This window comes from Ailuropoda melanoleuca, chromosome 10, assembly GCF_002007445.2.
Source record: "Ailuropoda melanoleuca isolate Jingjing chromosome 10, ASM200744v2, whole genome shotgun sequence".
Lineage (NCBI taxonomy): Eukaryota > Metazoa > Chordata > Mammalia > Carnivora > Ursidae > Ailuropoda > Ailuropoda melanoleuca.
In genome coordinates, this window is record NC_048227.1 from 60,380,118 (window position 1) to 60,407,256 (window position 27,139).

Below are 27,139 nucleotides of genomic sequence, written 5' to 3' on the forward strand. Positions count from 1 at the left end.
TCCAAAAGTGTATACGTGCCTTGTTTTGAGATTGGAATATCTGAATAGAAGATACGGGTGTGCCAGTTTAGTTGGCATATTAAACCAACAATGAAGCTATTAAATGGTAAATTATGTGGTCATATTTATAAATACTCCTGGAGGGGCACCTGGGTGGCATAGTCGGTTGGGCCTCCAACTCTGTTTTGGCTCAGGTCATGATCTCTGGGTCATGGGATCAAGCCCCATATTAGGCTCCATGCTCAGTGTGGAATTGGCTTGGGTTTTTCTCTCCCTTTCCCTCCATCCCCTCCCTCCTCAAATAAATAAGTAAATATTTTTTTAAAAATTTATAAATTCTTCTAGAGTGCCAGAGGGTAGTGAGTGCGATGATGGGTAGGTCCTAAACTGGCTCTCAATGATCCCTGACTCCCAGTATTCACACCCTTATCAAATCCACTCCCCTTCAGTATGGGTAGAACTTGTAACATTATTCTAATTTTCTTAACCAATAGAATATGATAATGATACAAAGCTAATAGGATGCCACTCTGTAATTGTTATATTAGATTGTAATTTCGGGCTTACTAGCATTCTCTGTTTCTGGGTTTGATGAAGCAGGATATGGCAAGGACCTATAGTGAGGAACTGAGGCCGTCAGTCCAGTAGCTTGTAAGGAACTGAATTCTGCCAACAACCATGGGAACGAGGAAACAGCTCCTTTCCTAGTCAAACGTTCAGATGTGACTGCAGCACAGTCCAGTAGGTTGATTATGGTCTTGTGAGAGACCCATAGTGAGATAATAAATGTGCACTATTTTAAGCAACTAAGTTTGTGTAATTTATCATGCAACAAAAAATAATACAGTCAGTGTGTGCTAGAGTACTGTCCTAGAGAATGTTATGTGGAATTATAGCTAGTATTGGAAATTGAATAAGATTTTTTATAGTGTGAAGAATTGGGGGAGGGGCTTTGAGGGGATGTTGGGAGATAAGATTCATTTGAAAAAGCAGAATCTATTAGGAGGGCACTTAAAAATTCATGTTTTCAGCTAATACTGATTGAATACATTATGCCGAATACTTTTTTGGGGCAATCCTATACAGTTTTAAGCAAAGACAAGTTTTACATAGCTTAAAATCTGACAGAGACCTAACAATCAACAAATAAGTAAATACAAGAGAACAATAAGAATAATGCAGAGAATTAAAGCAGAATGGTGTGTTAGGGAGTTTGTACTTGGCTACTGTAGATTAGAAAGTAAGAATGTGTGGCAGGCCTGGAGAATGGCCCCCACATCCATTCTCTCCCTCTTTCCTCTTAAGTAACAGAATTGGCCAAGTTTTGACCAGGCAACTAGCTACCCAAGTAGGAACCATACTTTCCAGCCTCCCTTGCAGCTAGGTGTGAACATGCGAGCAGAATTGATATTGCAATTTCTTATTTCTTATTTGCATAAGAAAATTGTTTTTTCTGCACTTTCTCTTTTTCCTTTTTTTCCAGGCTGGAATATAGACAGATGTGGACAAGCTTTAGTCATATGAATGAAGATTGCACCCTGTGCTTAGAACAGACTAGAAGGAATCAGGATCCCTGTATGATCTCCTAAAGCAGAACTGCCTCACCACCTCCCTGCCTCTGGATGTTATGTGAAAGAGAAATAAATTTTAATCTTTTTCTTGAGTTACTGTATTTGAGGGTCTCTTTGTTATCTTAGTTTAGCCTATGCCCTACTACTACAGGTGACCTCTCAGAGGTGGGGACATTTAAGCTAAGAGCTAAGTGAAAAGAATGAAAAAGCTATACAAAGTGGAGAGAGAGCATTTGAGACATATGAAAAGGACCTAAAAAGAGAAAGGTCAGTATGCCTCGGACACAGGGAGTGGAGATGGGCTCAGAGAAAAATTAGTTGAGGACCACATGATGTAGGGGTTTGGAGGCTAAGTAAAGAATTTTGATTTTAAGTCTAAGGAGAAACCATTGGAGGATTTTTAAATATTAAGAGAAATGTCATAATTGGATTTATGTTTAAAAAAATCACTCAGGCTTGCTCTGTGGTAAATCATCTGAGGGAGCCAAGGATATGTTTTGGACATATCAAGCTTAGCAAAATATTCAAATGCAATTAACTGACCAACTTAGTAATTAGTACAAGGGACTTTGAGCCTCAAGATGGTAATGATGCTTAAGAAAAATAATGTATTTTACTGGGGCGCCTGGGTGGTTCAGTTGTTAAGTGTCTGCCTTTGGCTCAGGGCGTGATCCCGGCGTTATGGGATCGAGCCCCACATCAGGCTCCTCCGCTATGAGCCTGCTTCTTCCTCTCCCACTCCCCCTGCTTGTGTTCCCTCTCTCGCTGGCTGTCTCTATCTCTGTTGAATAAATAAATAAAATCTTTTAAAAAAAATTATTATAAAAAAAAGAAAAATAATGTATTTTACAAAGGACCAATCCAATTGGTAGACACTATTTAAATTATCCTCGGGGCGCCTGGGTGGCACAGCGGTTAAGCGTCTGCCTTCGGCTCAGGGCGTGATCCCGGCGTTATGGGATCGAGCCCCACATCAGGCTCCTCTGCTGTGAGCCTGCTTCTTCCTCTCCCACTCCCCCTGCTTGTGTTCCCTCTCTCGCTGGCTGTCTCTATCTATGTCAAATAAATAAATAAAATCTTAAAAAAAAATAAAATAAAATAAATTATCCTCTATCAAATTAACAAGGACTTACCTTGCCAAGATTCTTGGCACTTTTATATTAACTTAAATTGCATTGGGAAAAAGCATAATAGTAACTGAAAAGCAACTAATTATAAGCAATTATAAGCCAAATTATGTTTACACCACAATTAGTGTTTGAGGTGGTTTAGTAGACAGATTCTTCATTTCAATAAGCAACCATCAAATAATTGAATAGCTTGTAAAACACATAAATACTTCTTTTATCTTTATTCCAAGTATAACTACCACATTCTCTTTGAATTATTATTATCATAAAATAAGCAACATTTATCTTTTGTCCCAATTCCCAGTTTGAATTGGATGCTTTTAAAAACATGGCAAAAGTAGTCTATGTACCTACCACACAACGTAGATTCTTTCAACAGGTTTCATGGAGAAATGTGAACAAACTCATATTCTTGTAAGACAAATACTACCCTGGAGGGAATCTAGAGTGCAAATTCAAACCGCTTCTTTTTCATTAGGTTTTTCACGCTTAAAACATTATTTCATTTCACTTTCGGTTGAGGGAAGTCTTCTCTAAGGATGATAGGGAAAAGTCTTTTGGATTGTGACAATGGTAATTTTTATGTCAGGCTGGGTTTTTTCCTCCCACATTCCCGAGTAAAAGTCATCAACTTTGTTACCACAATTTTGCCACCTCGGGTTAAACTGTTTGAAAACTACGACTTGCCAACTATTTTACAGTTTACATTGATTACTGAAGTATTAAATTTATGGTTCTTTTTTTTAATTTTTTTAAATTCATGGTTCTTTATATCACTGCTAGTCATAGTTCAGAATGCCTGTTATATGAATTTCCAAATTCTTCTGGAGCACATGAGATGATATCACTGTAAATTTTGGAGGGGGGGGGCTTTCAACTAGTTCATCAGTTTGAGAATAGTCAAAGAAAAATGTTATCAAACAATTTCAGATTATATTTAATAAACCAGTTTCTAGAAATAGTTCTGCAAAATAAATTCCCACCAGTTGACCTAATCGAGCACGGACTTGCCAGTGCTTCCACGGCAGCTGCTGCACTCGGCCAATTCCAAGGCTTGGCAAGCCACATGGTGGGAGGTAGGTAAGAGCCGGAGCCCTCCAAGGCTGGGCGCCACGTTGCTTTTCTCTTTTTAAATAGGGAGACAACGCTTCTGGCTATTGTGTAAACGGGTCGAGAACTGCATTTACTCGCACATCAGCTAAGGCACGACCAGAATTAAAGTGCCTTCTAATCCGACCCTTAGCAACATGTGCGTCACGAACAAATGTTGAGTTTTAATGCGTGGCTTCTTTAGCTCTTGGGGAAACGCACTTTGAGAACGGCCAAGTACCTCAGCAATCGCGGTGAACTGCACAGGATCAAAACCACCACGCCATCCCAGCAGTGGCCACCGCCCCCGCCGAACCCCGCCAACCCTTCCTAAGGATCCACCCATGTTCTCTGCTAATCAGTTGTTTAACGCAGCACCATACAGCCTTTCCTCACTCCCTTCCTGTTCTCCCCACCCATTCTGCATTCGACCCCAGGTTCCTAATCCCCAGCCGGACCACACAGCGCCGTCTCCCGCCCAGGGGACAGCGCGAACCCGAACCGCAGCCCCGCGGGTAGCTCCCCGCGCTCCTGGCAGGCGGGCCGCCAGCCAGCCGCAACACGGCGGCTGCTGATTGACAGCCGGCAGCAGCAATGAGCCTCAGGGGCGGGATGCTGCGTCACTTCCTGGCCTTTCGGGGGAGACGGGGTATATAAATGCGGTGCTCACGCAGCGCCCTCGCTTCCACAGTATGGCCGGCGACATTAGCTAGCGCTCGCTCTACTCTCTCTAACGGGGAAACAGCGGACTACAAGAGACTGAACTGTATCTGCCTCTATTTCCAACAGACTCACGTTCAACTTTCGCTCACAAAAAAAAAAAAAAAGCCGGGAAAATTTTATTAATCCTTTTTTTAAAAAAAAAAGTTAATATAAAATTATAGCAAAAAAAAAGGAACCTGAACTTTAGTAACACAGCTGGAACAATCCGCAGCGGCGGCGGCGGCGGGAGAAGAGATTTAATTTAGTTGATTTTCTGTGGTTGTTGGTTGTTCGCTAGTCTCACGGTGATGGAAGCTGCACATTTTTTCGAAGGGACCGAGAAGCTGCTGGAGGTTTGGTTCTCCAGGCAGCAGCCCGACGCAAATCAAGGATCTGGAGATCTTCGCACCATCCCCAGGTGGGTGCTGGGAGCTGTCGCCGCCTCGAAGGCATCAGCCACGGGCGGGGGCCGGGTTCCCGCAGCCTTCAGGTGGGGGTAGATCCCCAGGCGGGGCTCGTTTCGGTGGCCGTGGAGGGGGCCGCGGTGCTGGGGGGAGCGGCCGCGTCCACGCGGGGCGCGANCCACGGGGGGCGCGAGCCGGCTCCTCCCGCCGCCGTTGCTGGGCCGGGCGCTGCCCGGGGGGGAGGGGAGGAGGCCGGCGCGCCGCGTGCTCAGGTAACGTCCCCCGCGCGGCGTGCGGGGCGGCGGGCGGCGCCACTCGGGGTGGTTTGTGGGCCCGCGCCTTACGACTTTCCCCTCCGGAGTTGGCGGTCCGGGGCCCCGGGTGTGGACGTCTTGGGGCCGCGCGGGCTGCTTCCCGGCAGGTGTGGCTCCCCCCGGCCNAGGTGTGGCTCGGCAGGCTTAGTCAGGCGCTAATTTGGGCGTGCCCGTCTCGGGGAGCGAGGAGGGAGGGAGCGAGTCTGAAGCCGGGCTCGTTCTTTCCGCGTGCTGCGGGAGGAGGGGGCTCTCCCGGTCTCCGACTGAGGGTCTGGCGCGCAGGCCTCCCGCCCGCGGTCCGCGCTGGCAGCATGTGGCGCCCGGGCGGCGGGGATTGGGCGGGAGCAGTGTCGCAGTGGCTGGGCCCCACCGCCGCCTTAACGCGCTCTGCACCAAATCCTTTTCGGGGCGGCCCCGGGAAACGGCCGCGAAGCCCACCGAGGCTTGCCCCTGAGACTCTTGACCTTGGGGGTGTAACCTGTTACGGCGTCGGCGGGTTCCGGCCGAGGTGCGGGGTGCTGGAAGGTTTGCCTGCATTTACGGGCTAGAGGCCCGTCCGAGCCAGGACATAATACCTTTAGCGCCTAAGCCTGCAAAGGAATCTGGGGCCCCAGCCTCCCACCCCGAGCAGTCACGCGAGAGAGCTGGGCTGATCGCGCAGGAAAGGAGAGGTCTGCTTGAGGTTTTTGGAAAGCCAAGCGCAAATAAACGCGCAGGCGTTTGCGAAGGTGCTGGGCCTTTCTCCGCGGCGCTCACACCGCTAGCCACCCCTTGCCTTTCGGCGCTCAAGTGCGGCAAGTGTGGCGGTGCGGCGAAGGAACCGGTGCGGCTGCCTCATTGAGGCGACGACCAATGAGCTCCTGGGCCCGACAGAGAGCCTGGCCCCAGGGTGTGGGCCAATGGGCGTTTCAGGAATGTGGGCTGCGCTCGCTGCTGTCCCTGACAAAAAGCAACTGGGGAAGGGAATCCAGGCGGACACGTGCTGCGAGGACTTTTAAGGCAGTATATCTATCTTGAAGGAGTCTCCTCCTGGAAAGCGTCGTGTTAGCTAAAATGTGACAGGTCTCATTTTTCAAGCGACACTTTAAAATGTCTATCGTAGCCCTTTACTACGTGCCAGGCTGAGCTTTAAACACTTTATATTCTAGGAAGCAGTTACTTACAGATAGGGGAAGCTTAAATTTCCTTCATTTCACAAAGGGGAAAACTCCCTGGTGGTGGTGGTGGTGGTATGCGTCCGATGAAACAAATGTGATTAGATACTGTTAGAAGGGGCACCTGGGTGGCACAGCGGTTAAGCGCCTGCCTTCGGCTCAGGGCGTGATCCCAGCGTTATGGGATCGAGCCCCACATCAGGCTCTTCTGCTATGAGCCTGCTTCTTCCTCTCCCACTCCCCCTGCTTGTGTTCCCTCTCTCCCTGGCTGTCTCTATCTCTGTCGAATAAATAAATAAAATCTTTAAAAAAAAAAAAAAGATACTGTTAGAAAATTCTGTCAGTGAAGAACTAGTGAGTGAGTCTTACAAGGTGGATAACAAATTGTTTTGCTCTGGCTCTTTACGTGTTTGGAAGCTTTATTTGTAAGCGCACATTCTTAGTAAAGGAAAGAGGGTTTTTCCTTCCTCCAGGTTCTTAGGCAAAAATGCCAGAATTTACGCTTGGGCTTTTCTGGTTAAGTTCCCTGAGTCGAGGGGGAGAAAGGCTTATAAAAGGGGAGCTTGCCTTCTTTAAATGTCTGAGAACCACTTTTCCTTTGTATTTTTTTTTTTTTTAAGATTTTATTTATTTATTTAACAGAGAGAGACAGCCAGTGAGAGAGGGAACACAAGCAGGGGGAGTGGGAGAGGAAGAAGCAGGCTTCTAGCGGAGGAGCCTGATGTGGGGCTCGATCCCATAACGCCGGGATCACGCCCTGAGCTGAAGGCAGACGCTTAACCGCTGTGCCACCCAGGAGCCCCTCCTTTGTACTTTTGGCTGCTGAAATTGTTTTGCTCCTTCGGTGTGATTCTTAAAATGATGGCAAAAGTTAAACCTTCAAGGACAGCATATTCTGTTTTGTTCGTAATTTAGTGCGACAATGTTTTATAGACATTAAACATTCGTTAAATCTCTATTTTGAGAGTTTATATCACATTTCGGCTGTTGGAGATTAGAGCAAGAAAGAACTGAAAAACCTGTTGCATTTAGCTGAAGTCCATTGGCAACCTTTAGGAACCTTTCTCTGTGACCTGTCAAGCAAGGATGCACAAGTTAGGTTATTTAGTAGAAGGTAAAAATACGTGAAAAATAGTAGATGCTTGGTAAATATCTAAAATCAATGGCCTGGTGAGAGGGATCATTGGTTTCTGGTCTCTTGAGGAGTTGGGCAAGGAGGAGGATTATAACCTGAAAGAGTAATGTATAATGAAGTAGTTAAGTACATTGCCTTGGAATATCTAAATTTGAATTCAGACACCATTTAATAGCCAGCTGTTCAGTGTCTCCTCATCTCTCAAATGAAGATGATGATGGTGTACCTGTCTTCTTAGGGTCGTTGTGAGGATTAAGTGGGCTAATATATGTACAGTATTTAAGAAACTGACACACAGTAACCACTCTGTAAGTATTATTATCTTTTGGAGGGAGTTGTTTTGTTTGCCTTTAAAGACCATCTCCCCCCCTTTTTTTTTAATTTTATTTTTTTTACTTTAAGAGAGAGCAAGCCGGAGAGGGCTCAAACAGGGGGGCTGAGCAAGGAGCTGGTTCTGGGACTCAATCCCAGGACCCCATCCCAGAACCCCAAGGTCATGACCTAAGCTGAAGGCAGACGATTAACCGACTGAGCTACTCAGGCGCCCCTCCTTTTCTCCTTTTCTCCTTTTTTTAAGCAAACAAGGCTGGGGAAGAGATTGTCAGATTGTAGTCTAAAAGGCTACATGTTAAAGGGTGTCCTAGCAGTTTGATGTATTTTTATTCGAGGGGAGGAGATCGAGTCACTAGGGAGTTTTAGATTATATCATTATATTTCTATAAAGTAAAATTTATCTTTAGTATTGTTTTTATTTAATGATAAAAATGTAAAAGCCAGAAAGCCCTTGCCTCCACACCTCCACTAAGTAATTACATTAAAATGCAAATAGACTAAAGTCATAGTTAGAAGACATTAACAGACTGGATTAAAATAAACAAATAAATTACACTGTTAATAAAACAGATAAAAACCTAAGGACATGAAAAGGATTAATTGGGAAGGCACAAATTGTTCTGAGAGGGCCTTGCTATAGATGGTAGACATTAAATAACAAAGATGTTATGGGAAAATTCCCCCTTGTACTTCTTTCCAATTCTACCCTCTCCTCCCAACTTTTAACCACTATAGATTAGTTTTCCCTGTTTTTGAGCTTTTAATAACATGGAATCATTTAGTGTGAATCATTATGTAAGGCCTCTCTCTGGTCAACCTTACGTTTGGCATTTTGTGTAGTGTTTTGTGTCAGTGTGGCACAGTTTTTCATTCTATTGTGAATGGGTATTTGAGTAGATTCCAGTTTGCTAATACAAATATGTTGCTATGGACACTAATATGTCATTTGGTGAACAATATGTCTGCGCTTCTGTTACATATACACCTCGGAGTAGAATTGTTAAGTCATAAGATGTGCATATATCCAGCATGATGGTTCTAGTTGCTCCATATCTTCATCTAACACTTGGTATTATCTTTTTAATTTTAGCTATTGCGGGTGTACGATAGTATGTACTTCCCATCGGACTAATGGAGTTGAGCATCCTTTCATATCTTTATTAGCCATTTGGATATCTTTTGTGAAATGCTGCCTATTCTTTTGGAATGCCTCCTCAGTTTGTAGGAGTTCTTTATTGTGGATGAATTCTAATATGTATATTACAGATACCTTGCCCCCTCAATGGCTTCCCCTTTTATTCTGTTAGTGGTATCTTTAAAAACAGAAGTGCATAGGTTTTGTGGTTTTTTTTTGTTTTTTTTTTTTTTTTAAAGATTTCATTTATTTATTTGACAGAGATAGAGACAGCCAACGAGAGAGGGAACACAAGCAGGGGGAGTGGGAGAGGAAGAAGCAGGCTCATAGCAGAGGAGCCTGATGTGGGGCTCGATCCCATAACGCCGGGANGCTTCCCCTTTTATTCTGTTAGTGGTATCTTTAAAAACAGAAGTGCATAGGTTTTGTGGTTTTATTTTTTTTTTTTTAAGATTTTATTTATTTGAGAGAGACCATGAGTGGGAGGCGGTTGGGGCACAGAGAGGGAGAAGCAGACTCACCACTGAGCAGAGATCCTGACACGGGGCTCTATCCTAGTACCTGGGGATCATGACCTGAGCCGAAGGCAGAGGCTTAACCAACTGAGCCACCCAGGTGCCCCAGAAATGCACAGTTTTAATGTAGTCCACTTACCAGTATTTTACCTTTAATGGTTAGTAGGGTTTGTTTTTTTGTTTTGTTTTGTTTTTGTTTTTAAGTAACCTACCTGTATAGGCAACATGGGGCTTGAACTTGATCAAGAGTCTCATGCTCTACCAGCTGAGCCAGCCAGCTGCCTCTGGTTAGCAGTTTTGCGTTCTATTTAACATATCTTTGCTCATTTTAGATTAATGAAGATGTTCTTTTTTTCCCTCCTAAGTTTCATTTTGCTTTTCATATTTAGATCTGCATTCCATCCGGGAATTTTTTTTAAGATTTTATTTATTTATTTATTTATTTGAGATTTCTGGATTGATTGAGAGGGAGAAGCAGGCTCCCCGCTGAACAAGGGGCCGGAGCCCCAGCCCCCGATCGCAGCGTGACCTGAGCTGAAATCAAGGACAGTCAGTCACTTAACCGACCAAGCCACCCAGACACCCCTTTTTGTTCTGGGATTGTGAGATTGAGCCCATATCAGGCTCTAAAAAATAAAAATAAATTTTAAAAATGGAAAATCTTGTGTAGCTCAGGTTGAAGAATACTGGTTAACAATATGTTGAAGAAAAGCTGCAGTCCAGGGTCTCCATATGAATAAAGGAATAGATGATATGTTCTAAAACAGACTTAATTCACACATTACTTGAATTTGAGGAAGGGATGGTATATTAGGTTTAACCCGCAGTTTCTCCAGCAGTTTTTCAGATTTCAAAAGGATCTGAACAGGGGCACCTGGGTGGCACAGCGGTTAAGCGTCTGCCTTCGGCTCAGGGCATGATCCCGGCGATCGAGCCCCACATCAGGCTCCTCTGCTGTGAGCCTGCTTCTTCCTCTCCCACTCCCCCTGCTTGTGTTCCCTCTCTCGCTGGCTGTCTCTATCTCTGTCGAATAAATAAATTAAAAAAATCTTAAAAAAAAAAAAAGGATCTGAACAGAAATCAGTGATCATATATTAAAAGGTCTTAGGGTTGCTGGACCAAACAAAAGCCTTTTATGTTCTAGGAAATGGCAGCTATGGGGAGGAAGTCTGTGAGAAAATAAGAAATTTTGCTGAGAAGAAAGACTTTTGCTTTTGAATTCATAACCCTGAGCTATTATTTGTAGTAATGAGGTGGGTTCAGATGGGAAATTGTAGTGGAGGTGAAGAGAATAAATATTAACTGTGGGAAAGTTAGAGGTGTATTATTTGCACAGTTAACATGAAACCATAACAACTAGAATCTATAGTGTTCATGTTGGAGAAGACATTGAGGTCTAGTGGGAAGTTCTGTTTTTCTCCTTCAAATTTTGTAAGCTAGAATTTAATTTTTAGTAAAGGATTGGGGGCAGTTGCAAAGAATGTAAATCACACCTCAACATTAACTTTCCCAGAACTCCTGGGGCGCCTAGGTGGCACAGCGGTTAAGCGTCTGCCTTCGGCTCAGGGCGTGATCCCGGTGTTGTGGGATCGAGCCCCACTTCAGTCTCCTCCGCTATGAGCCTGCTTCTTCCTCTCCCACTCCCCCTGCTTGTGTTCCCTCTCTCACTGGCTGTCTCTATCTCTGTCAAAATAAATAAATAAAATCTTTAAAAAAAAACTTTCCCAGAACTCCTGCCTTACTTAACCACATCATTGCACAGTATTGCAGTATCAGTGATTTTACACTGAAGAAATGTACAACCCATTAATGGCCAACAAACCTTTTAGTGTGNAGATTCTTTTAAATCACAATTTTTTGAAGTAGAAAAGCTTCATATTGAATTAAGCTTCTCATTACATTCTTCACAAAAGTTTCAAAAAAGTTTGAACTGCTATCCTCAGAGCACCCATTTTTAAAGAAGTATGCGTTGAAAGTAATAATCAGCTGAGTGTAGCAGTAATTATACTAATAGTGATTAAAATTTTAAAGCTTGAGATAATTTAATACTGTGATTAAAATTAGCAGTATATTTTCAGTTGATTTCTTTGAACAAAAGGGAAAGGCTCTTGTATTTCTGGATTTCTGAACTAACTGCCCTAATTCAGTGGAAGATATACTCAGACTTCTGGTCAGTCTAGGCTTTGCTAAAGAATGATCTCCTATTTTAAGTATGGTGTTGACCCAAATACTAATACCTTGGGTAAGGTATGGAGGCCTGAATGTACTGTGGTAAGGGGAAAGTCTCTAAAACAGACATCAGGCTGTCACCTTAAGGTCACAGCTCAGGGAAGCTTCATGTTGTTGTGTGACTTTGGGGTAAATTATTTGGTAACCCTGAAACCAGCAGTTTTTATTCGCATGGAGGCCTTTTAAATGCAAATTTCTAGGCACCATTTGCAGCGGGTCTGACCTACAGGGTCTGAGGTTAGGATACAGCTCATCTGGTGATGTGAGAGTGATACTCTGCTCTGACGGGTTTCTTCCATCTGCCAGCAGCATTCTGTTCCCTCAGAATGCTGGGGAATCACAATTTTAACTTTCCCGGAACTCCTGCCTTACTTTCAACGCATACTTCTTTAAAAATGGGTGCTCTGAGGATAGCAGTTCAAACTTTTTTGAAACTTTTGTGAAGAATGTAATGAGAAGCTTAATTCAATATGAAGCTTTTCTACTTCAAAAAATTGTGATTTAAAAGAATCTAACATTAAATTTACCATTTTTAAGTGGGTAGTATTGTAAGTATAGTCACATTGTTGTGCAACAGAACTTTCTCATCTTACAAAACAAACTATACCCAGTAAGTTACCCTCTCCTCTTCCCCGAGTCCATGGCAACCATATTCCTTTAGGATTTTGGCTATTTTAGATACTTCATAGGAGTGTGAGTACCTCATAAATGGAATCATACAGTATGTGTCCTTCCATGACTGGCTTATTTCACGTAGCGTAAGGTCCTCAAGATTCATCCATGTTGTATGTATATATCACATTTTATTTATCTAGTAATCCTTTGATGGACATTTAGGTTGCTTCCATCTCTTGACAGTTGTGAACAACAACAAACATGGGTGTGCAAATCCCTCTTCCAGACCTTTTTGGAATTCTTTATTCTTTTGAATATATACCCAGAAGTGGGATTGCTGGATTGGTCATGTGGTGGTAATTCTATCTTTAAGGTTTTGAGGAACGTCCCTACTGTTTTCTGTAATGGCTGTACCATTTGATATTTTCACTAATGTGCACAAATGTTAATACTTCTCCACTTCTTTGCCAAAACTTTTTGTTTTGTTTTTTACATAGACATCCTAATGGATGTGAGGTGTTATTTCATGGTTTTGATTGGCATTTCTCTTACGATTAATGATGTTGAGCATCTTTGCATATGCTTGTTGGCCATTTGTGTACCTTTTTAGAGAATTGTCTATTCAAGTCCTTTGTCAGTTTTTTAATTGGGTTAATTTACTTATTTATAAGATTTTAAAGTGATCTCTGTACCCAAAGTGGGGCTCGAACTCACAACGCCATTTTAAGAACCCCACACTCCACCAACTGAGCCAGCTAGGTGCTCCATTGGGTCATTTGTTTTTGCTCTTGGGGAAGTTCCTTATATATTCTGGATATTTACCTTTTATCACCTGTATTATTTGCAAGTATTTTCTCCTGTTGAGTACTTCCTGTGATGTGCAAAATTTAAGTTTGATGTATTCCTGTTTGTCTTCTTTTGCCTTTGTTGGCTGTGCTTTTTGTGTCATATCCAAGAAGGCAATACCAGATCCAGTGTCCTGAAGTTTACCCTATGTCTTTGAGGACTTGCAGTTTGGTCTTAATTTTTATCTTTAACCTATTAATAATTAATTTTTATAGATGGTGTAAGGTAAGGATCCAACTTTATTCTTTTGTGAGGACACCCAGTTTTCCCAGCACTGTTTGATGGCTTTTCCCCCTAATTTTGTAGTCTTGGCACCTTTGTTGAAGGTCATTTGACCTATGGCATTTACTTTTTACATATTACATTTAAAAATGTAGTCAGTTGTCCGTTTCTGGTTTTGTTGAATCAGATGATCTAGAAGTCTTTCATATTAGATGTATCTTTTCCTTTGTAAGTGCTCTAACTTGTTCTGTTTTTATTAAATCACAGATTCTTTAAGAAAACTTCAAATACAATATACTGTTAATGTTTTGCTTTCTGGTATGGTAACCTAATATTATTCAATCTGTGTACTGTTATTAGTAAAGAACATCCAATTTGGGGGAGATACTTAACCATGATCTGGTTGTGGCTAGGATCCAATAAACCTTTATTTACAAAAGGAGGCTTATTTTCCTGGAAGAAGTGTGATAAAATAATTTTCTGAAATTCTCAGCTGTTTGGTGTTGGTTTTTCACCTTTCTCTTTATATACATGTATAGCATTGTATTGGCTTTTTCAGTTTTCTCTCCCATCTTGCCCCTTGATTTATTCTTTTTTTGAGCCTATTGGCTCTCCTAAAATTGTCTTTTTGATTGATCATTCAGCTGTGTTTTAAGGTGTTCTAAATAACCACATTCTTTCATACTGTGACATTGAAAAAATAGTAGAGGGTTTCTTTTAGGTGAGGAAGAGTTTGGTTGCAAAAATTTATTAATTGATGGTGAATGAGTGCAAGAACATTCGGTTTCCCTCAAGGTGGAATAAGCACACTCTACTGTCTCTTGCATCTACTAAAAACCTTGGGCAGAGTGCATGGAACAGCTGAGGACTTTGAAAAGTAAATGTTAGCAGGTGAATTGAGAAGGATACCATAACTCAAAATACCACTGAAATAACTGTGATTTCCTGTTTCTTCCCCACCCCCGCCTTTGGTTATCTCTTGGGGTGGCCTGAAAAGCTGCCAGAAGCTGGGAGCTGCACACTATGTGCAGAGAAGGAAAGGGGGCCTGCTCCCTTGGGTCAGAGAGAGTAGGGAAAATCCCTTTTTTGTTTTTGTATTGCTTTGCTTTTTGTGTGTGCATTCTGCCCACAGCGCAGGCAGTCCTGTAACAGTTGTGGTGGCCAGAGAGATGCCTAACACTCTGGGTGCAGGGGGGGGACCCCTTTTTGACCAGAGGAACTGTGGTCCCAGGAGTGAAGAGCATCGTGGATATTCCTATTGCTCTTTTCCCTTTTTGTTGTCTACCCATTTGGCCACAGAGGGACAGGTAGTCACAGACAGCCTGCGGCAGGTGGACAAACTAAAGCCTTTGCTTTCTAGCCGGAGGACCCAAGAATTGGGCCCCCCACCCCAAACCAGAAATTGTCGGCAAGATTATGGGGAGAGGTGAAGAAAGTGATCCCATAAAAATTTGTATAAAGACCAGTGGGCTGTTCCTGTATAGATCTGATCATAAACAGTATATCAACGGCTTTGAAAACTGATGGATCAGCTCCCAGTCCCAGTCTGGCCACTGGGTGACATGAAAGCAGGACAGATCTGAGTACCATGGCAAGGGCTTTCATAACTAAACTAAAACCCAGAGAAGCTGGATAAAAACTTGAAGACTGAGGGGCGCCTGGGTGGCACAGTGGTTAAGCGTCTGCCTTCAGCTCAGGGCGTGATCCCGGCGTTATGAGATCAAGCCCCACANGGGATCGAGCCCCACATCAGGCTCCTCCGCTATGAGCCTGCTTCTTCCTCTCCCACTCCCCCTGCTTTGTGTTCCCTCTCTCGCTGGCTGTCTCTATCTCTGTTGAATAAATAAATAAAATCTTAAAAAAAAAAAAAACTTGAAGACTGAACTTAACCATTTCAGTTGCCTGTTAAAACAGTTTTAAAAATCAACATGCTCCATAGGATTTAAACAAGATTTAAAATTACGTAACATGATCAAAATGTTCAAGATGCAATCTTAAATTGCTCAACCTACGAATGGGAAATTCTCAGTATCCCTCAAAGGAAAAAGACAGCCTCAAGGTGATGCAGATAAACCTTTATAAACAGCTGTCATAACCATTCTGTAAGAGTGAACACTCTTAAAAGGAAAAGACAAAGTCTTAGAGAAATAGAAGGTGGAACTTAAAAATGCAACAGGAAAATAACTACTGGAATAAAAAGTTTCATTGGTGGGCTCTAGTAGATTGAGAGGACAGAAGAGTGAGATACATCAGTAGGAATTATCTATTCTAAACACACAGGTTTGGGGGCAGCAAATGTTCTACAGATCCCAAACAGTAAAGGAGCATGTAACAGTTTTAGATTTAAAAATCTTTAAAGCTATGTGGGGCGCCTGCCTGGCTCAGTTGGTAGAGCATGCAACTTTTGATCCTTGGTTGTGGGTTTAAGCCCCACTTGAGCATAGAGATTACTTTTAAAAATAATAAAAAACAAAAATTTTAAGGCTGTTCATTATTTTCCCAAATGTCCATAAAATTTGATCGGAATAATTATTGCCAGATTCAACAAATACTTGAGGGCCTCTTAGGAACTGGGCTAGGCACTGGAGATAAAAACAATAAAACACAAACTCCCTAACTATATGGAATGACTAGTGGGATTTGCATGAATACCAAAATAGCCACACAAATAAAATGCTTTGGAAAGCTTTCTGAGTATTAAAATCTTTTTGTGAAAAGAACTTTGATCTGATGGGAAGAGTGAGGTGACTTGAGATAGAGGAAGGCTGCTGAGGACAGGGGTTGTAGTAGGGTGAAATCCATTCCAACAGTACCCAGAGCAAAGTTTATATGTGCTGTCTCCACGTAATTATAATGCTGTCTTTCACTTTCATGTGGATTGATTTGGATGAATAAATTTATGGTGCCCTATTTCTAGGGAGAGAATGGTTGGTGGAAAAGTCCACTGTGGCTCAAATACAGGAAATGGGGATAGAGCTAGTTACCTATGTATTCATCAGTGTGTGTTTTATTTATTTCAACTGCTCTTCTGATTCATTGTCTTCATATTATAAAATTTGAGTCAGAGGAAAAGAGGGGGTACCAGGAGATCTGAAGATTAGATAATGGTTTATTCTCTGGGAGTAAAAAAGGATCTCTCTGAAATGAGGGGACCAGGTACTGTTGAGGGATAGAGTGACTATACTGAAAATAAAGAATAAAAACTTCTAATGAGTGAGATCCTTAGCCCTTTACCCTCTTTTGCTTACCAGAAATCTTAATGTTCTCCAGGCAAGAAAATGGAATATTTGGATAATCTGACTTGCCCAGGAAAGAACTTCAAAAAAAAAAAAAATACCGATAGGGAGGGAGTGCCCCAGTGAAACCCCCACAGTGCCCTGTGTAGGCCCACAGTAATCAAGCCCTATCCATGGGTATAGACTTTCTGACTAGCTAAGTCTTAGTACCCTAATCTTGGCCAAGAACCACTCAAAAATGTTCAAAGGAAACAGTTGGGAACATCTGAGGATTCATTAATGCATAGAAAACCAAAGCAAATGAAAAAGCAAGACAGCTTTTAAATACAGAGAAAAACAAAGTTCTACAAGAAGGAAAGTTACGGAGCATGATTAGAAGTCTTAATATACTGTTGGGGCGCCTGGGTGGCTCAGTCTTTAAGTGTCTGCCTTCGGCTCAGGGCGTGATCCCAGAGTCCTGGGATGGAGTCCCACATCAGACTCCTCCGCTGGGAGCCTGCTTCTTCCTCTCCCACTCCCCCTGCCTGTGTCTCTCTGTCAAATAAATAAATAAAATCTTTAATTAAAAAAATCTTAATATACTGTTAACACTACTGTATGATATGTGAAAGTTACAAGAATAAATCTGAAGAGTTCTCATAGTGGAAAGATTTGTTTTCTTGTTTTTTGTTTTTTATTGTGTATGTGAGACGATGGATCCTAACTAAACTTTCTGTGGTAATCATTTCACAAACATGTAAGTCAAACCATTATGCTGTGTACCTTAAACTTACAGTGATGAATGCCAATTATCTCAGTAAAACTGGGGGTGAAGGAGTCTCCATGTATAGTGAATATAACTGAGGAAGTAGCGTGTACAGTGGGTGGAAGAGAATATTTGCAAGAGTGCTGGATTCTAGTGGGAAGTTGTTAGGTAAGATCTGACTTAGATGAGCTCTAAAGAGAGACCCCCCTGTGCTGCAGAATTTTACTCAGTGCCTCTTATAGTGGGTATTTTTATTATTTACCTACGTATCCAGTGCTTGAATTCTTACCATCAAGTAGGTAAATTTTGTATGGGTTATGTAATTTTAAGATTTTATTTATTTATTTGAGTGAGAGAGCGAGAGAGAGAGAGCGTGTGAATGAGTTCGAGCACAGGAGAGGAGAGGCAGGGGAAGGGTCAGAGGGAGAAGCAGTGAGCAAGGAGCCCAATGTGGGACTCTGGGATCATGACCTAAGCCGAAGGCAGACGCTGATACCAGTCATGGGAAGTGGGTTTTATTGCCTATTAAGTATGAAGAAACCAAGCCCAGAGATACTTAATTGCAAGAAATGTCACAAAGCAGAAAAGCAATAGCTTCTTTTAGAGCCCCTTTACTCCTTTTTGCGTTAAAGCAATTATTTGTGGAATTGAACTACAGTGGATTCTGAAATGTTCATACATTAGTGAACTTTGAGTCTTAAAAATACGAAAGCCCAGGGGCGCCTGGGTGGCACAGCGGTTAAGCGTCTGCCTTCGGCTCAGGGCGTGATCCCGGCGTTATGGAATCTACCCACATCGGGCTCTTCCGCTATGAGCCTGCTTCTTCCTCTCCCAACTCCCCCTGCTTGTGTTCCCTCTCTCTCTGGCTGTCTCTCTCTCTGTGTCAAATAAATAAATAAAATCTTTAAAAAAAAAATACGAAAGCCCAAATTATTGTATGACCACCTACAATGAAAGGATTAAAATGATCAGTTTGTGTTGCTCAGAACTGGGTCTTAATTGTTATGTTTTCTTCCTAAATAACAAATTGTACCATTTAAAAAAATTTGAAACAAACTGCCAAGATATGGCCAAGTATGTATTTTTTCTTTATATAAACAATTGTTGACACCTTTTTAAAAGCTAATTGTTAGCTCTTTTTAAAAATTGTTTGGCAGGGGCACCTGGATGGTTCAATCGGTTAAGTGTCTGACTCTTGTTTTTTTGGCTTAGGTCATGATCTCAGGGTTGTGAGATCAAGCCCCTGTGTCAGGCTCCGCACTCAGCGGAGAGTCTGCTTGAGATGCATTCTCTTGCACTCTTTCTCCCCCTTTCCTCCCATTCCCCCTCTCTAGAAAGTAAAAATAAATTTTTTTAAGATTTTATTTATTTATTTGACAGAGCAGAAGCAGGAGGAGCTGGAGAGGGAGAAACGGGCGCCCCCCCAAAATATAAATTTTTTAAACTCCTTGGCAAAGTTATAGGCAAATAGGCTCTATAATCATTAGCAAGCCTAGGGCACCTGGGTGGCTCAGTTGGTAAAGCATCTGCCTTTGGCTTAGGTCACGATCCCAGAGTCCCACATTGGGCTTCTTGCTCAGCAGAGAGTCTGTTTCTCCCTCTGACCCTCCCCCTGCCTCTCCTGTGCTGGAACCCATTCACACGCTCTCTCTCTTGCTCTCTCACTCAAATAAATAAATAAAATCTTAAAATCATTAGCAAGCCTAACGTATTTTAAGTTTTTTCAGGTAGGTCTGAGTGTGCAATTTAACTAATTTACCCAACATAGGAATTACTGCCTTCTGTGATTGGTTATGTAATTTCTTTTAGAAAACGATGAAACGGGCACAAAATGCTAGCAGGATTGACTGGTACTATGCTTGTGTGTTTTGGGTTTTTTTATGTGTGTTTTTTTGTTTTGTTTGTTTTTTGTTTTTTTAAGTTCTCTCTATACCCAACATGGGCTTGAATTCACAACCCTGAGGTCGAGTGTTGCGTGCTCGACCGGCTGAGCCAGCCAGGTGTCCCTGTGCTTGTTTTTTTTTTTTTTTTTTTAAAGATTTTATTTATTTATTCGACAGAGATAGAGACAGCCAGCGAGAGAGGGAACACAAGCAGGGGGAGTGGGAGAGGAAGAAGCAGGCTCATAGTGGAAGAGCCTGATGTGGGGCTCGATCCCAGGACTCTGGGATCTCGCCCTGAGCTGAAGGCAGACGCTTAACCGCTGTGCCACCCAGGCGCCCCCTTGTGCTTGATTTTTAATACAAAAGAATAAAACATACCTGTTTTTCTGCTGACTGTGCTGTTGAGGATTTACAGAGTCTTAACTGGATAAGAAAGCTAACCGTAATATGCCATTTTCTTAGGTATACAAGAATGATCTGTCAAACATTAAGAGCCTTAAAAACATTTCTAGCCTTTACTCTGGTCATTCTAAGCTTGTCCTATGGAATTGTTTTATGTATTTCTGTTCATAGTGGGCACACTAAAGAGGAAGCACTTCTTAGGTCTCAATCAGATAAAATTAAAACCAACTTCATGCCCATTTGACTTCCATTTTGCTGTTGCCTGTAATACAGACTTTTCACTTTGTTGAAATATTCATTTTTTTAATCCTATTAAAGAGTGGCATAATGTTCCCCCAAAATCTTATTGACTTTGAATTGCCAACAAAGGCTGTGTTTCAAGTTTTTGATGTTTCTAGACTTTAGATACTACTAGGTATTATGATTAGCTGCTAATTTGATAGAAAATAGTATCTAAACAGAATGAGAGTTCAGCTTACTAACAGTCAGTCCTTTAAATCTTTTTGCCAATCTGATCAGGGAAGGAAACGATGCTTTTTAAATTGTAATTCTTCCAGTAAGATCAAAAATCTAAGAATTTTGATAGGCAACGGGGCTCCGGGGTGGCTCAGTCAGTTAAGCTTCTGCCTTTGGCGCAGGTCATGATCCCAGGGTCCTGGGATCAGGCCCCATGTGAGGCTCCCTGCTCAGTGGGGAGTGTGCTTCTCCCTCTCCTTCTGCAGCTCCCCCTGCTTGTGCTCTGTCAAGTAAATGAATGAAATCTTTAAAAAAAAAAAATTGATAAGCAAAAAAATCTCATTTTGACTTAATTTCTTCACTTGCTTGTTGGTGAAAGGTAATGATTTTCCTTGGTTTATGAGCCTTTTAAATTTCCTCTGTGCATGGCTTATTCAGTTGTCATTTGTTTTTTCTTAGTAAGTTGCAAATAGCTTATATTTTCCAGTTTTCCAGTTTGCTCTTTGTTACTTGGTGGATATGTCAATATAGGTAGGCTTTTGAAGTAAAACTAAATGTTACCTAGAAGCTGGAACAAGAATATGACAACAAACATAAAATACATGGTGTAAATTGTGTTAGAACACTGAAGTATAAGAGCTTTATAATTTTTATTCAGGTAGGCAAGTACTATTATGACTTAATCATCTTTTTTGTTGTTGAATAATAGATCTGAGTGGGACATACTTCTGAAGGATGTGCAATGTTCAATCATAAGTGTGACAAAAACTGACAAGCAGGAAGCTTATGTACTCAGGTAAGTCCTGCAAAAACAACAAGTGTTAGCTACCTGATTTCAGTCTGAATCATACTTTACGTGGGAATAGCAAATTGTTCCTCTGGATCTTAGCACTATAATCATTTTTACCTTATTTTGAGAAATAGTGGTATAAAATAAAAGTGTTTACTTTAGATGTCCTTTGAGGTATACAGGAGAAGAAAGCCATTCAACATGTTTATAAGTACACAGCTAATTTATCCAATAAAAACATTAGTTTGGTGGGTTTTTTTTTTAATTTTATTTATTTATTTAAGAAAGAGCACAAACGGGTGAGGGAGAGGGAGAAGCAGGCTCCCCACTGAGCAAGGAGCTCAATGGGGGACTCATCCCAGGACCCTGAGATGATGACCTGAGCAGAAGGCAGACACTTAACCGACTGAGCCACCCAGGCGCCCCAAGTAAAATGTTAGTTTCTTAAATGTATTACAATGGACCTTGAGGCTACTGGATTGAACAAGGTGCATAAGTGCCTGGTTTTTACTAAGCTTGTGTTTGGCATATACAGATGTTTATCAAATGCTTATTATGTGCCAGGCCCTAGGAATATAATGGTGAGTAAAAACAAATTCCTTTCCTCGTGGAGTTTATTATCTAGTGAAAGAAGTAATGAGATGTTTACAGAAATAATGTGAGAGTGGGTGGTACAAGCTGAAGTAAAGTATGACTTTAGTAAATAAATCCTAAGATACGTGAGGTGAGGAGGAAAGTTTATAGTTAGAAGGGAGTTTGTGTAATGAGCTGATATGCTTTATACCTAATTCAGTGCCTTTCTGTGGGTTCTGGAACCTTAAAATGAGTTCTGTAAAATAGAAAAAGGAATACTGTAGTGCCTATTTTTGGCTTCCTTGATTTCTTCACGTTTAAAATTAATAGCCAAATTTTACATTGTAAATAATCCAATAATAGATTAATATCTCAGTAATACATAAACATCATTATAACCTTGTGACTTTTTTCAAATGCAGTGAGAGTAGCATGTTTGTCTCCAAGAGACGTTTCATTTTGAAGACATGTGGTACCACCCTCTTGCTGAAAGCACTGGTTCCCCTGTTGAAACTTGCTAGGGATTACAGTGGGTTTGATTCGATTCAAGTAAGTAATTAAACATTTAATCCTTTTTTCCCCCCAGGCAAACGTTAGGGCTCTGTGATATGCATATGTCTAGTAAATAAATACGTATATTTATTGCTTAGTTGTGGTGGGTAATCACTGACTCTTGAAACTAAATGTACATATGTTCTCAAATTGTTGCTTCCATGCCTATTTAAATCAGTTCTAAAATTACTGCTCCAGAAATAATTAATGTACCTTGTTTCTACAGTTGTTGTGACCCATCATGAGTAGATTGGGTATTTTTTCGTTTCCAGAAACTCAGGATGTGATCTGCATTCTTAATGCTTTCTTGAGATTCTTCACAGCTTCAACAAAGTTGCTCTGTGTAACACTATCTCATGGATATTGATTGGTCTGGAACCTTGCTCTGACACAGTGGCCTTCATTTTTTGTTTATTGGCCAGCAAAAGACCACTTACCTTTTAAACCTATTAAAGGGAAAAGATGTTAAATTTCATTGGAGAAAATATCTATAGGTTTGATTTTGATATGCATATGCAGAAAATAGTTGACTAGGAAAGGTGACAGAATCCTACATACAAAGTTATCTTTTTCAGAGCTTCTTTTATTCTCGTAAGAATTTCATGAAGCCTTCTCACCAAGGGTACCCACACCGGAATTTCCAGGAAGAAATAGAGTTTCTTAATGCAATTTTCCCAAGTAAGTTTAAATAGAATTGAAACCTGTTTCCTTAGAGGGTCTATCTTTCCAGGATCTTTTTATTTTTGTGAAAGCATATGAATGCAAATATGGTTATTTGGTTAAGATACATATCAGTAAAGTTGATTACAAATTTTACAGTGTGCGTACTCGTCAGGTCAATGTTGCTGAAAAGATGGAAAAAGAAAATGAATTGATCACTTGGCAGAGGGAGAGATCATCTTTGTCTAGCCAGTTGCTCTAATTTATATCTAACTTAGGGGTTGTTCCATCCAGAAAAATGCATAGTGCCTTCACATACCCATGCTAAGATGCTGGTCCATGTTAAACTCTGGTCTGGCATTCTGTTCAGGAATTGAGGTGGCTTAAAAATGATCAACACAGTGAGATCATAGTGTCACTTCAAATAAATTGGCAAGATTTTCTTCCATTTACTAAGCTTTTATTTATAGACCTTCCTTTTTGAGCTTCAAGGTCAGGGAATTAAAGGTTATCTAATCTAACACCCTTAACACCCTTACATTCTAGATGTGGCCGAAAACCTAGGATGATTTTACTAACTTGGCACAAAAGTCATCACAGGCATGATTTAAGATTTCCACGCCCCCCCCTCACAGGCATGATTCGAAAAGAAAGTCCGATTTTTATCCTGTTCTTATCTACTAATAGGAAATTATACAACGCTCTGTCAGTGCTGAGTATAATTGAGTGTAAATATCTCCCAGTTAATTTACTGTGTTAGGCTTTGGAACAAAAATATGGAAAGAATGTATTACATAAAATGACTTGTACTTACTTGGGAATGTAGATAAATGGGTGATCAAATTCCATTTCCTTAATGGAGCTTTTGGGGAGAATGAGCCATAGTTTTCTCAGCACTCAAAGTAACTCACTAGCTGAAGTATATCTCTAAAAGACAGTAAAATATTTTTAGTAAAATATTTTTTTAAGGGATGGCGAGTTCACTTCCCTTCAATGAGAACATTTCTGATAGGAGGCAAGCACTATCACCCTAACCATTGGAAGGGTGGGGGCAAGGCTATCCTACCAAAGGAGCTGTTAAATTTACTTTACATTCTCTCCTCCCTCAACAGATGGAGCAGCATATTGTATGGGACGTATGAATTCTGACTGTTGGTATGTTGGACACAGTTTCATGGATTTGTGTGTGTGTCTCTACAGGATTTATTTTAAATTGCCATTTGTCATTTTTAGAAACTACTCTTTACTTTTATATAGGTACTTGTATACTTTGGATTTCCCAGAGACTCGGGTAATCAGTCAGCCAGATCAAACCCTGGAAATTCTGATGAGTGAGCTTGACCCAGCAGTTATGGACCAGTTCTACATGAAAGATGGTGTTACTGCAAAGGATGTCACTCGTGTAAGCAGTTTCAAGAATAATTCTGGATTCTTCTTGGGGACTGAAAATTTAACTCATTCACAAATTTTTCAAATTTGTGTGTAATTCAGTCTTTCCTTTCCCAGGAGAGTGGAATTCGTGACCTGATACCAGGTTCTGTCATTGATGCCACACTTTTCAATCCTTGTGGGTATTCGATGAATGGAATGAAATCGGATGTAAGTGATATTTTGCTTAATAATTGTTAAATATTTAAGTGTACTCATTCCATTATTAACATAAAACTATTTGTTTAAGGGAACTTATTGGACTATTCACATCACTCCAGAACCAGAATTTTCTTATGTTAGCTTTGAAACAAACTTAAGTCAGACCTCCTATGATGACCTGATCAGGAAAGTTGTGGAAGTCTTCAAGCCAGGAAAATTTGTGACCACCCTGTTTGTAAATCAGGTAATTTGTTTTATTACCTACAATAAAATCTTAAAGGAAATGAGGATAGTGAGTCATGTCATATAGTGTATTCTAAGATGGCAAATATCAGATACCTAGAAGTACTACTGTTAAGGTTACTGGAAGAGGAGATGTTTTATATCTTCGTTTAGACTTGTTCCTTGCTTTTTATCTAGCCCAATTGATGGGTTCCTTTTGTCCTGTTTTCCCTGTAGACAGATGGGCAGGTGGGGGGACAACATAGGATGTCTCACTCCATCCACACATGAGACAGCTAAAATATTCAAATGCCACAGTTTCTTCAGACAGTAGTCTTAAACACTTATTGACTGTTTTGTTTGAAAACTTCTTCAGACTGGAAACATTAATCCTTTATTTAAATTTTTTCCCCAGAGTTCTAAATGTCGCACAGTGCTTTCTTCACCCCAGAAGATTGAAGGCTTTAAACGTCTTGATTGCCAGAGCGCTATGTTCAATGATTACAATTTTGTTTTTACCAGTTTTGCTAAGAAGCAGCAACAACAGCAAAGTTGATTAATAAAAATGAAGAAAAAACGCAAAAAGAGAACACACATAGAAGGAGGTGGTGGCTGCTTTTTAGATATTGATATCGGGGGCCATGCTTTCCATAACCACCACCTTGTAGCTGCAGAAAGCCCTAGGTGTAATGATAGTGTAATCATTTTGAATTGTATGCATTATTATATCAAGGAGTTAGATATCTTGCATGAATGCTCTCTTCTGTGTTTAGGTATCCTATGCCACTCTTGCTGTGAAATTGAAGTGCATGTAGAAAAAACCTTTTACTATATGAAACTTTACAACACTTGTGAAAACAATTCAATTTGGTTTATGCACAGTGTAATATTTCTCCAGGTATCATCCAAAATTCCCCACAGACAAGGCTTTCGTCCTCATTAGGTGTTGGCCTCAGCCTAATCATCTGGGACTGTTCTATTAAATTGCTGCCAGGATTTTACATCCAGTTACCTCCACTTTCTAGAACATATTCTCTACTAATGTTACTGAAACCAGTTTCTACTTCATACAGATGTTTTTTGCAACAGCAATTAAAGTTTATCTTACACGAGTCAAGTCCTCTTAAGAAAATGATTGCAGTTATCCATTTTGTGTATTACTATTTTAACATTATTGCTTCCTGTACCTGTACTTTAATTGATTTTGTTTCTCACCATGGTGTCTTGCCTCCCAACCTCCCCCAATAAAGCAATACACTGTTACACTGTGGGTTTATACTAATCTTACACCTGGGAGGGGGAAGGGAGAGTGGACCCTGGGCTTAATCTTCTTTTTAAGGTCAAGGCCTCCTTTTATATTAACATGGGCTCTTTTGGGAGATAGTAACAAAAATAAACCTGTTGTTGATTAGCAAGGAAGCCACATACATTTATATTAGGGTATACTGGCAGAACTGTTCTAGAAACTATGCCATTCTGTGTTCCCATTAAATGAGATTAGCTTCTCGTGAGTACCATGCCTTTAGTAATTTGCTAAGTAGGTATATAAAATTTTTTATCACTTAAGTTTGTTAGCAAGGAAATTAAGATAAAGGTGGTATTTCTACAGGATTTAATAAGTCAGCTCAGATGATTCACCCTAACTTTTACTATAGCAGCTATCTCCAATCATTTTCATTCATAATATACATAAACTTTGGTTGAAAATGGAGTCTTTCTTTGTCATCTTGTGACTTAAAAGTTCTTTGACCTTGTAGTGTGCATTATGATAGTGTTCTGACTTGAACTGCTTTTCTTCTTGGTGTTCCTTTCACCATGATTTCATAGCATCAAGTGAAACTTCCCAGAATGAGAACTGTTCAGGTTATTCAGTCATACACGGTGAAGCAGAATGCTATCCATAAGACAAAATTCCAAACTGGTCAGTGGGAAATAACTAGAAATACAGGCTTTGAGGAGTTGGCATCTTTTAGCTATATTTGCAAATATGAGATTTAAGCAGCTGAGAAAACAAAGTTGACTAAATTTTTTATATTCTTGTCCTCACAAAATTTTTTTGATTCTTTCTGGATTGATGCAGTTATGTTTTTGTTCCTTCCGTATTTATAAATGAAACACTTTTCTTTAGTGTTTCTAAACATAAAATCTACTTGGTTTGAAATCAAGTGGTTGGAACACAAATTTTGACTTTTATTTTAAGCATGTCGATTCGAAGTTTCATTGAAGAAACTTTCAGTCAGTGGATCAGTTTGATTCTGTAATTACCACACAGTACCTAATGTTTCAGCACTGTTTTGAGGACCAATGCTCAAAGTGGATTTTGTTCTTGAACAGTATCCCAGTAGATTTGATGACATTTGTTGGCTTGAGGTCTGATTTTTTTTTTCCTAATAGATTTAAGATTTCTATCTAATGTTGAAAAACTGCACAAATTTGTATGGAATAAAGCCTAGAAAAATTAAAATTATAGATTAAATAGTAATCAAAATTAATCCTAGTATATATGATAGAGGAGGGAAAATTGTGGTGCCATTATTTCTCTCTTCATGGTGTTGGACTTAAATCAGTTGAAATGTATTTCTGTACCACACTTTAAGCTTCAATAAAAGTTTGCTTAATTCATTGTCCAGTGACAA

General features: G+C 40.6%; 1 protein-coding gene across 1 annotated transcript; it reads left to right on the forward strand.

Moving 5' to 3' along the window:
* The first annotated feature begins 4,460 nt into the window (after window positions 1–4,460).
* On the forward strand, window positions 4,461–27,139 carry AMD1 (adenosylmethionine decarboxylase 1). The gene is made up of 9 exons (XM_002927552.4): window positions 4,461–4,910; window positions 20,826–20,912; window positions 21,902–22,028; window positions 22,607–22,709; window positions 23,804–23,846; window positions 23,949–24,093; window positions 24,198–24,290; window positions 24,370–24,525; window positions 24,919–27,139. Exons 1-9 carry the CDS (start codon window positions 4,801–4,803, stop codon window positions 25,057–25,059), a joined length of 1,005 nt encoding a protein of 334 aa, XP_002927598.2. The 5' UTR covers window positions 4,461–4,800; the 3' UTR covers window positions 25,060–27,139.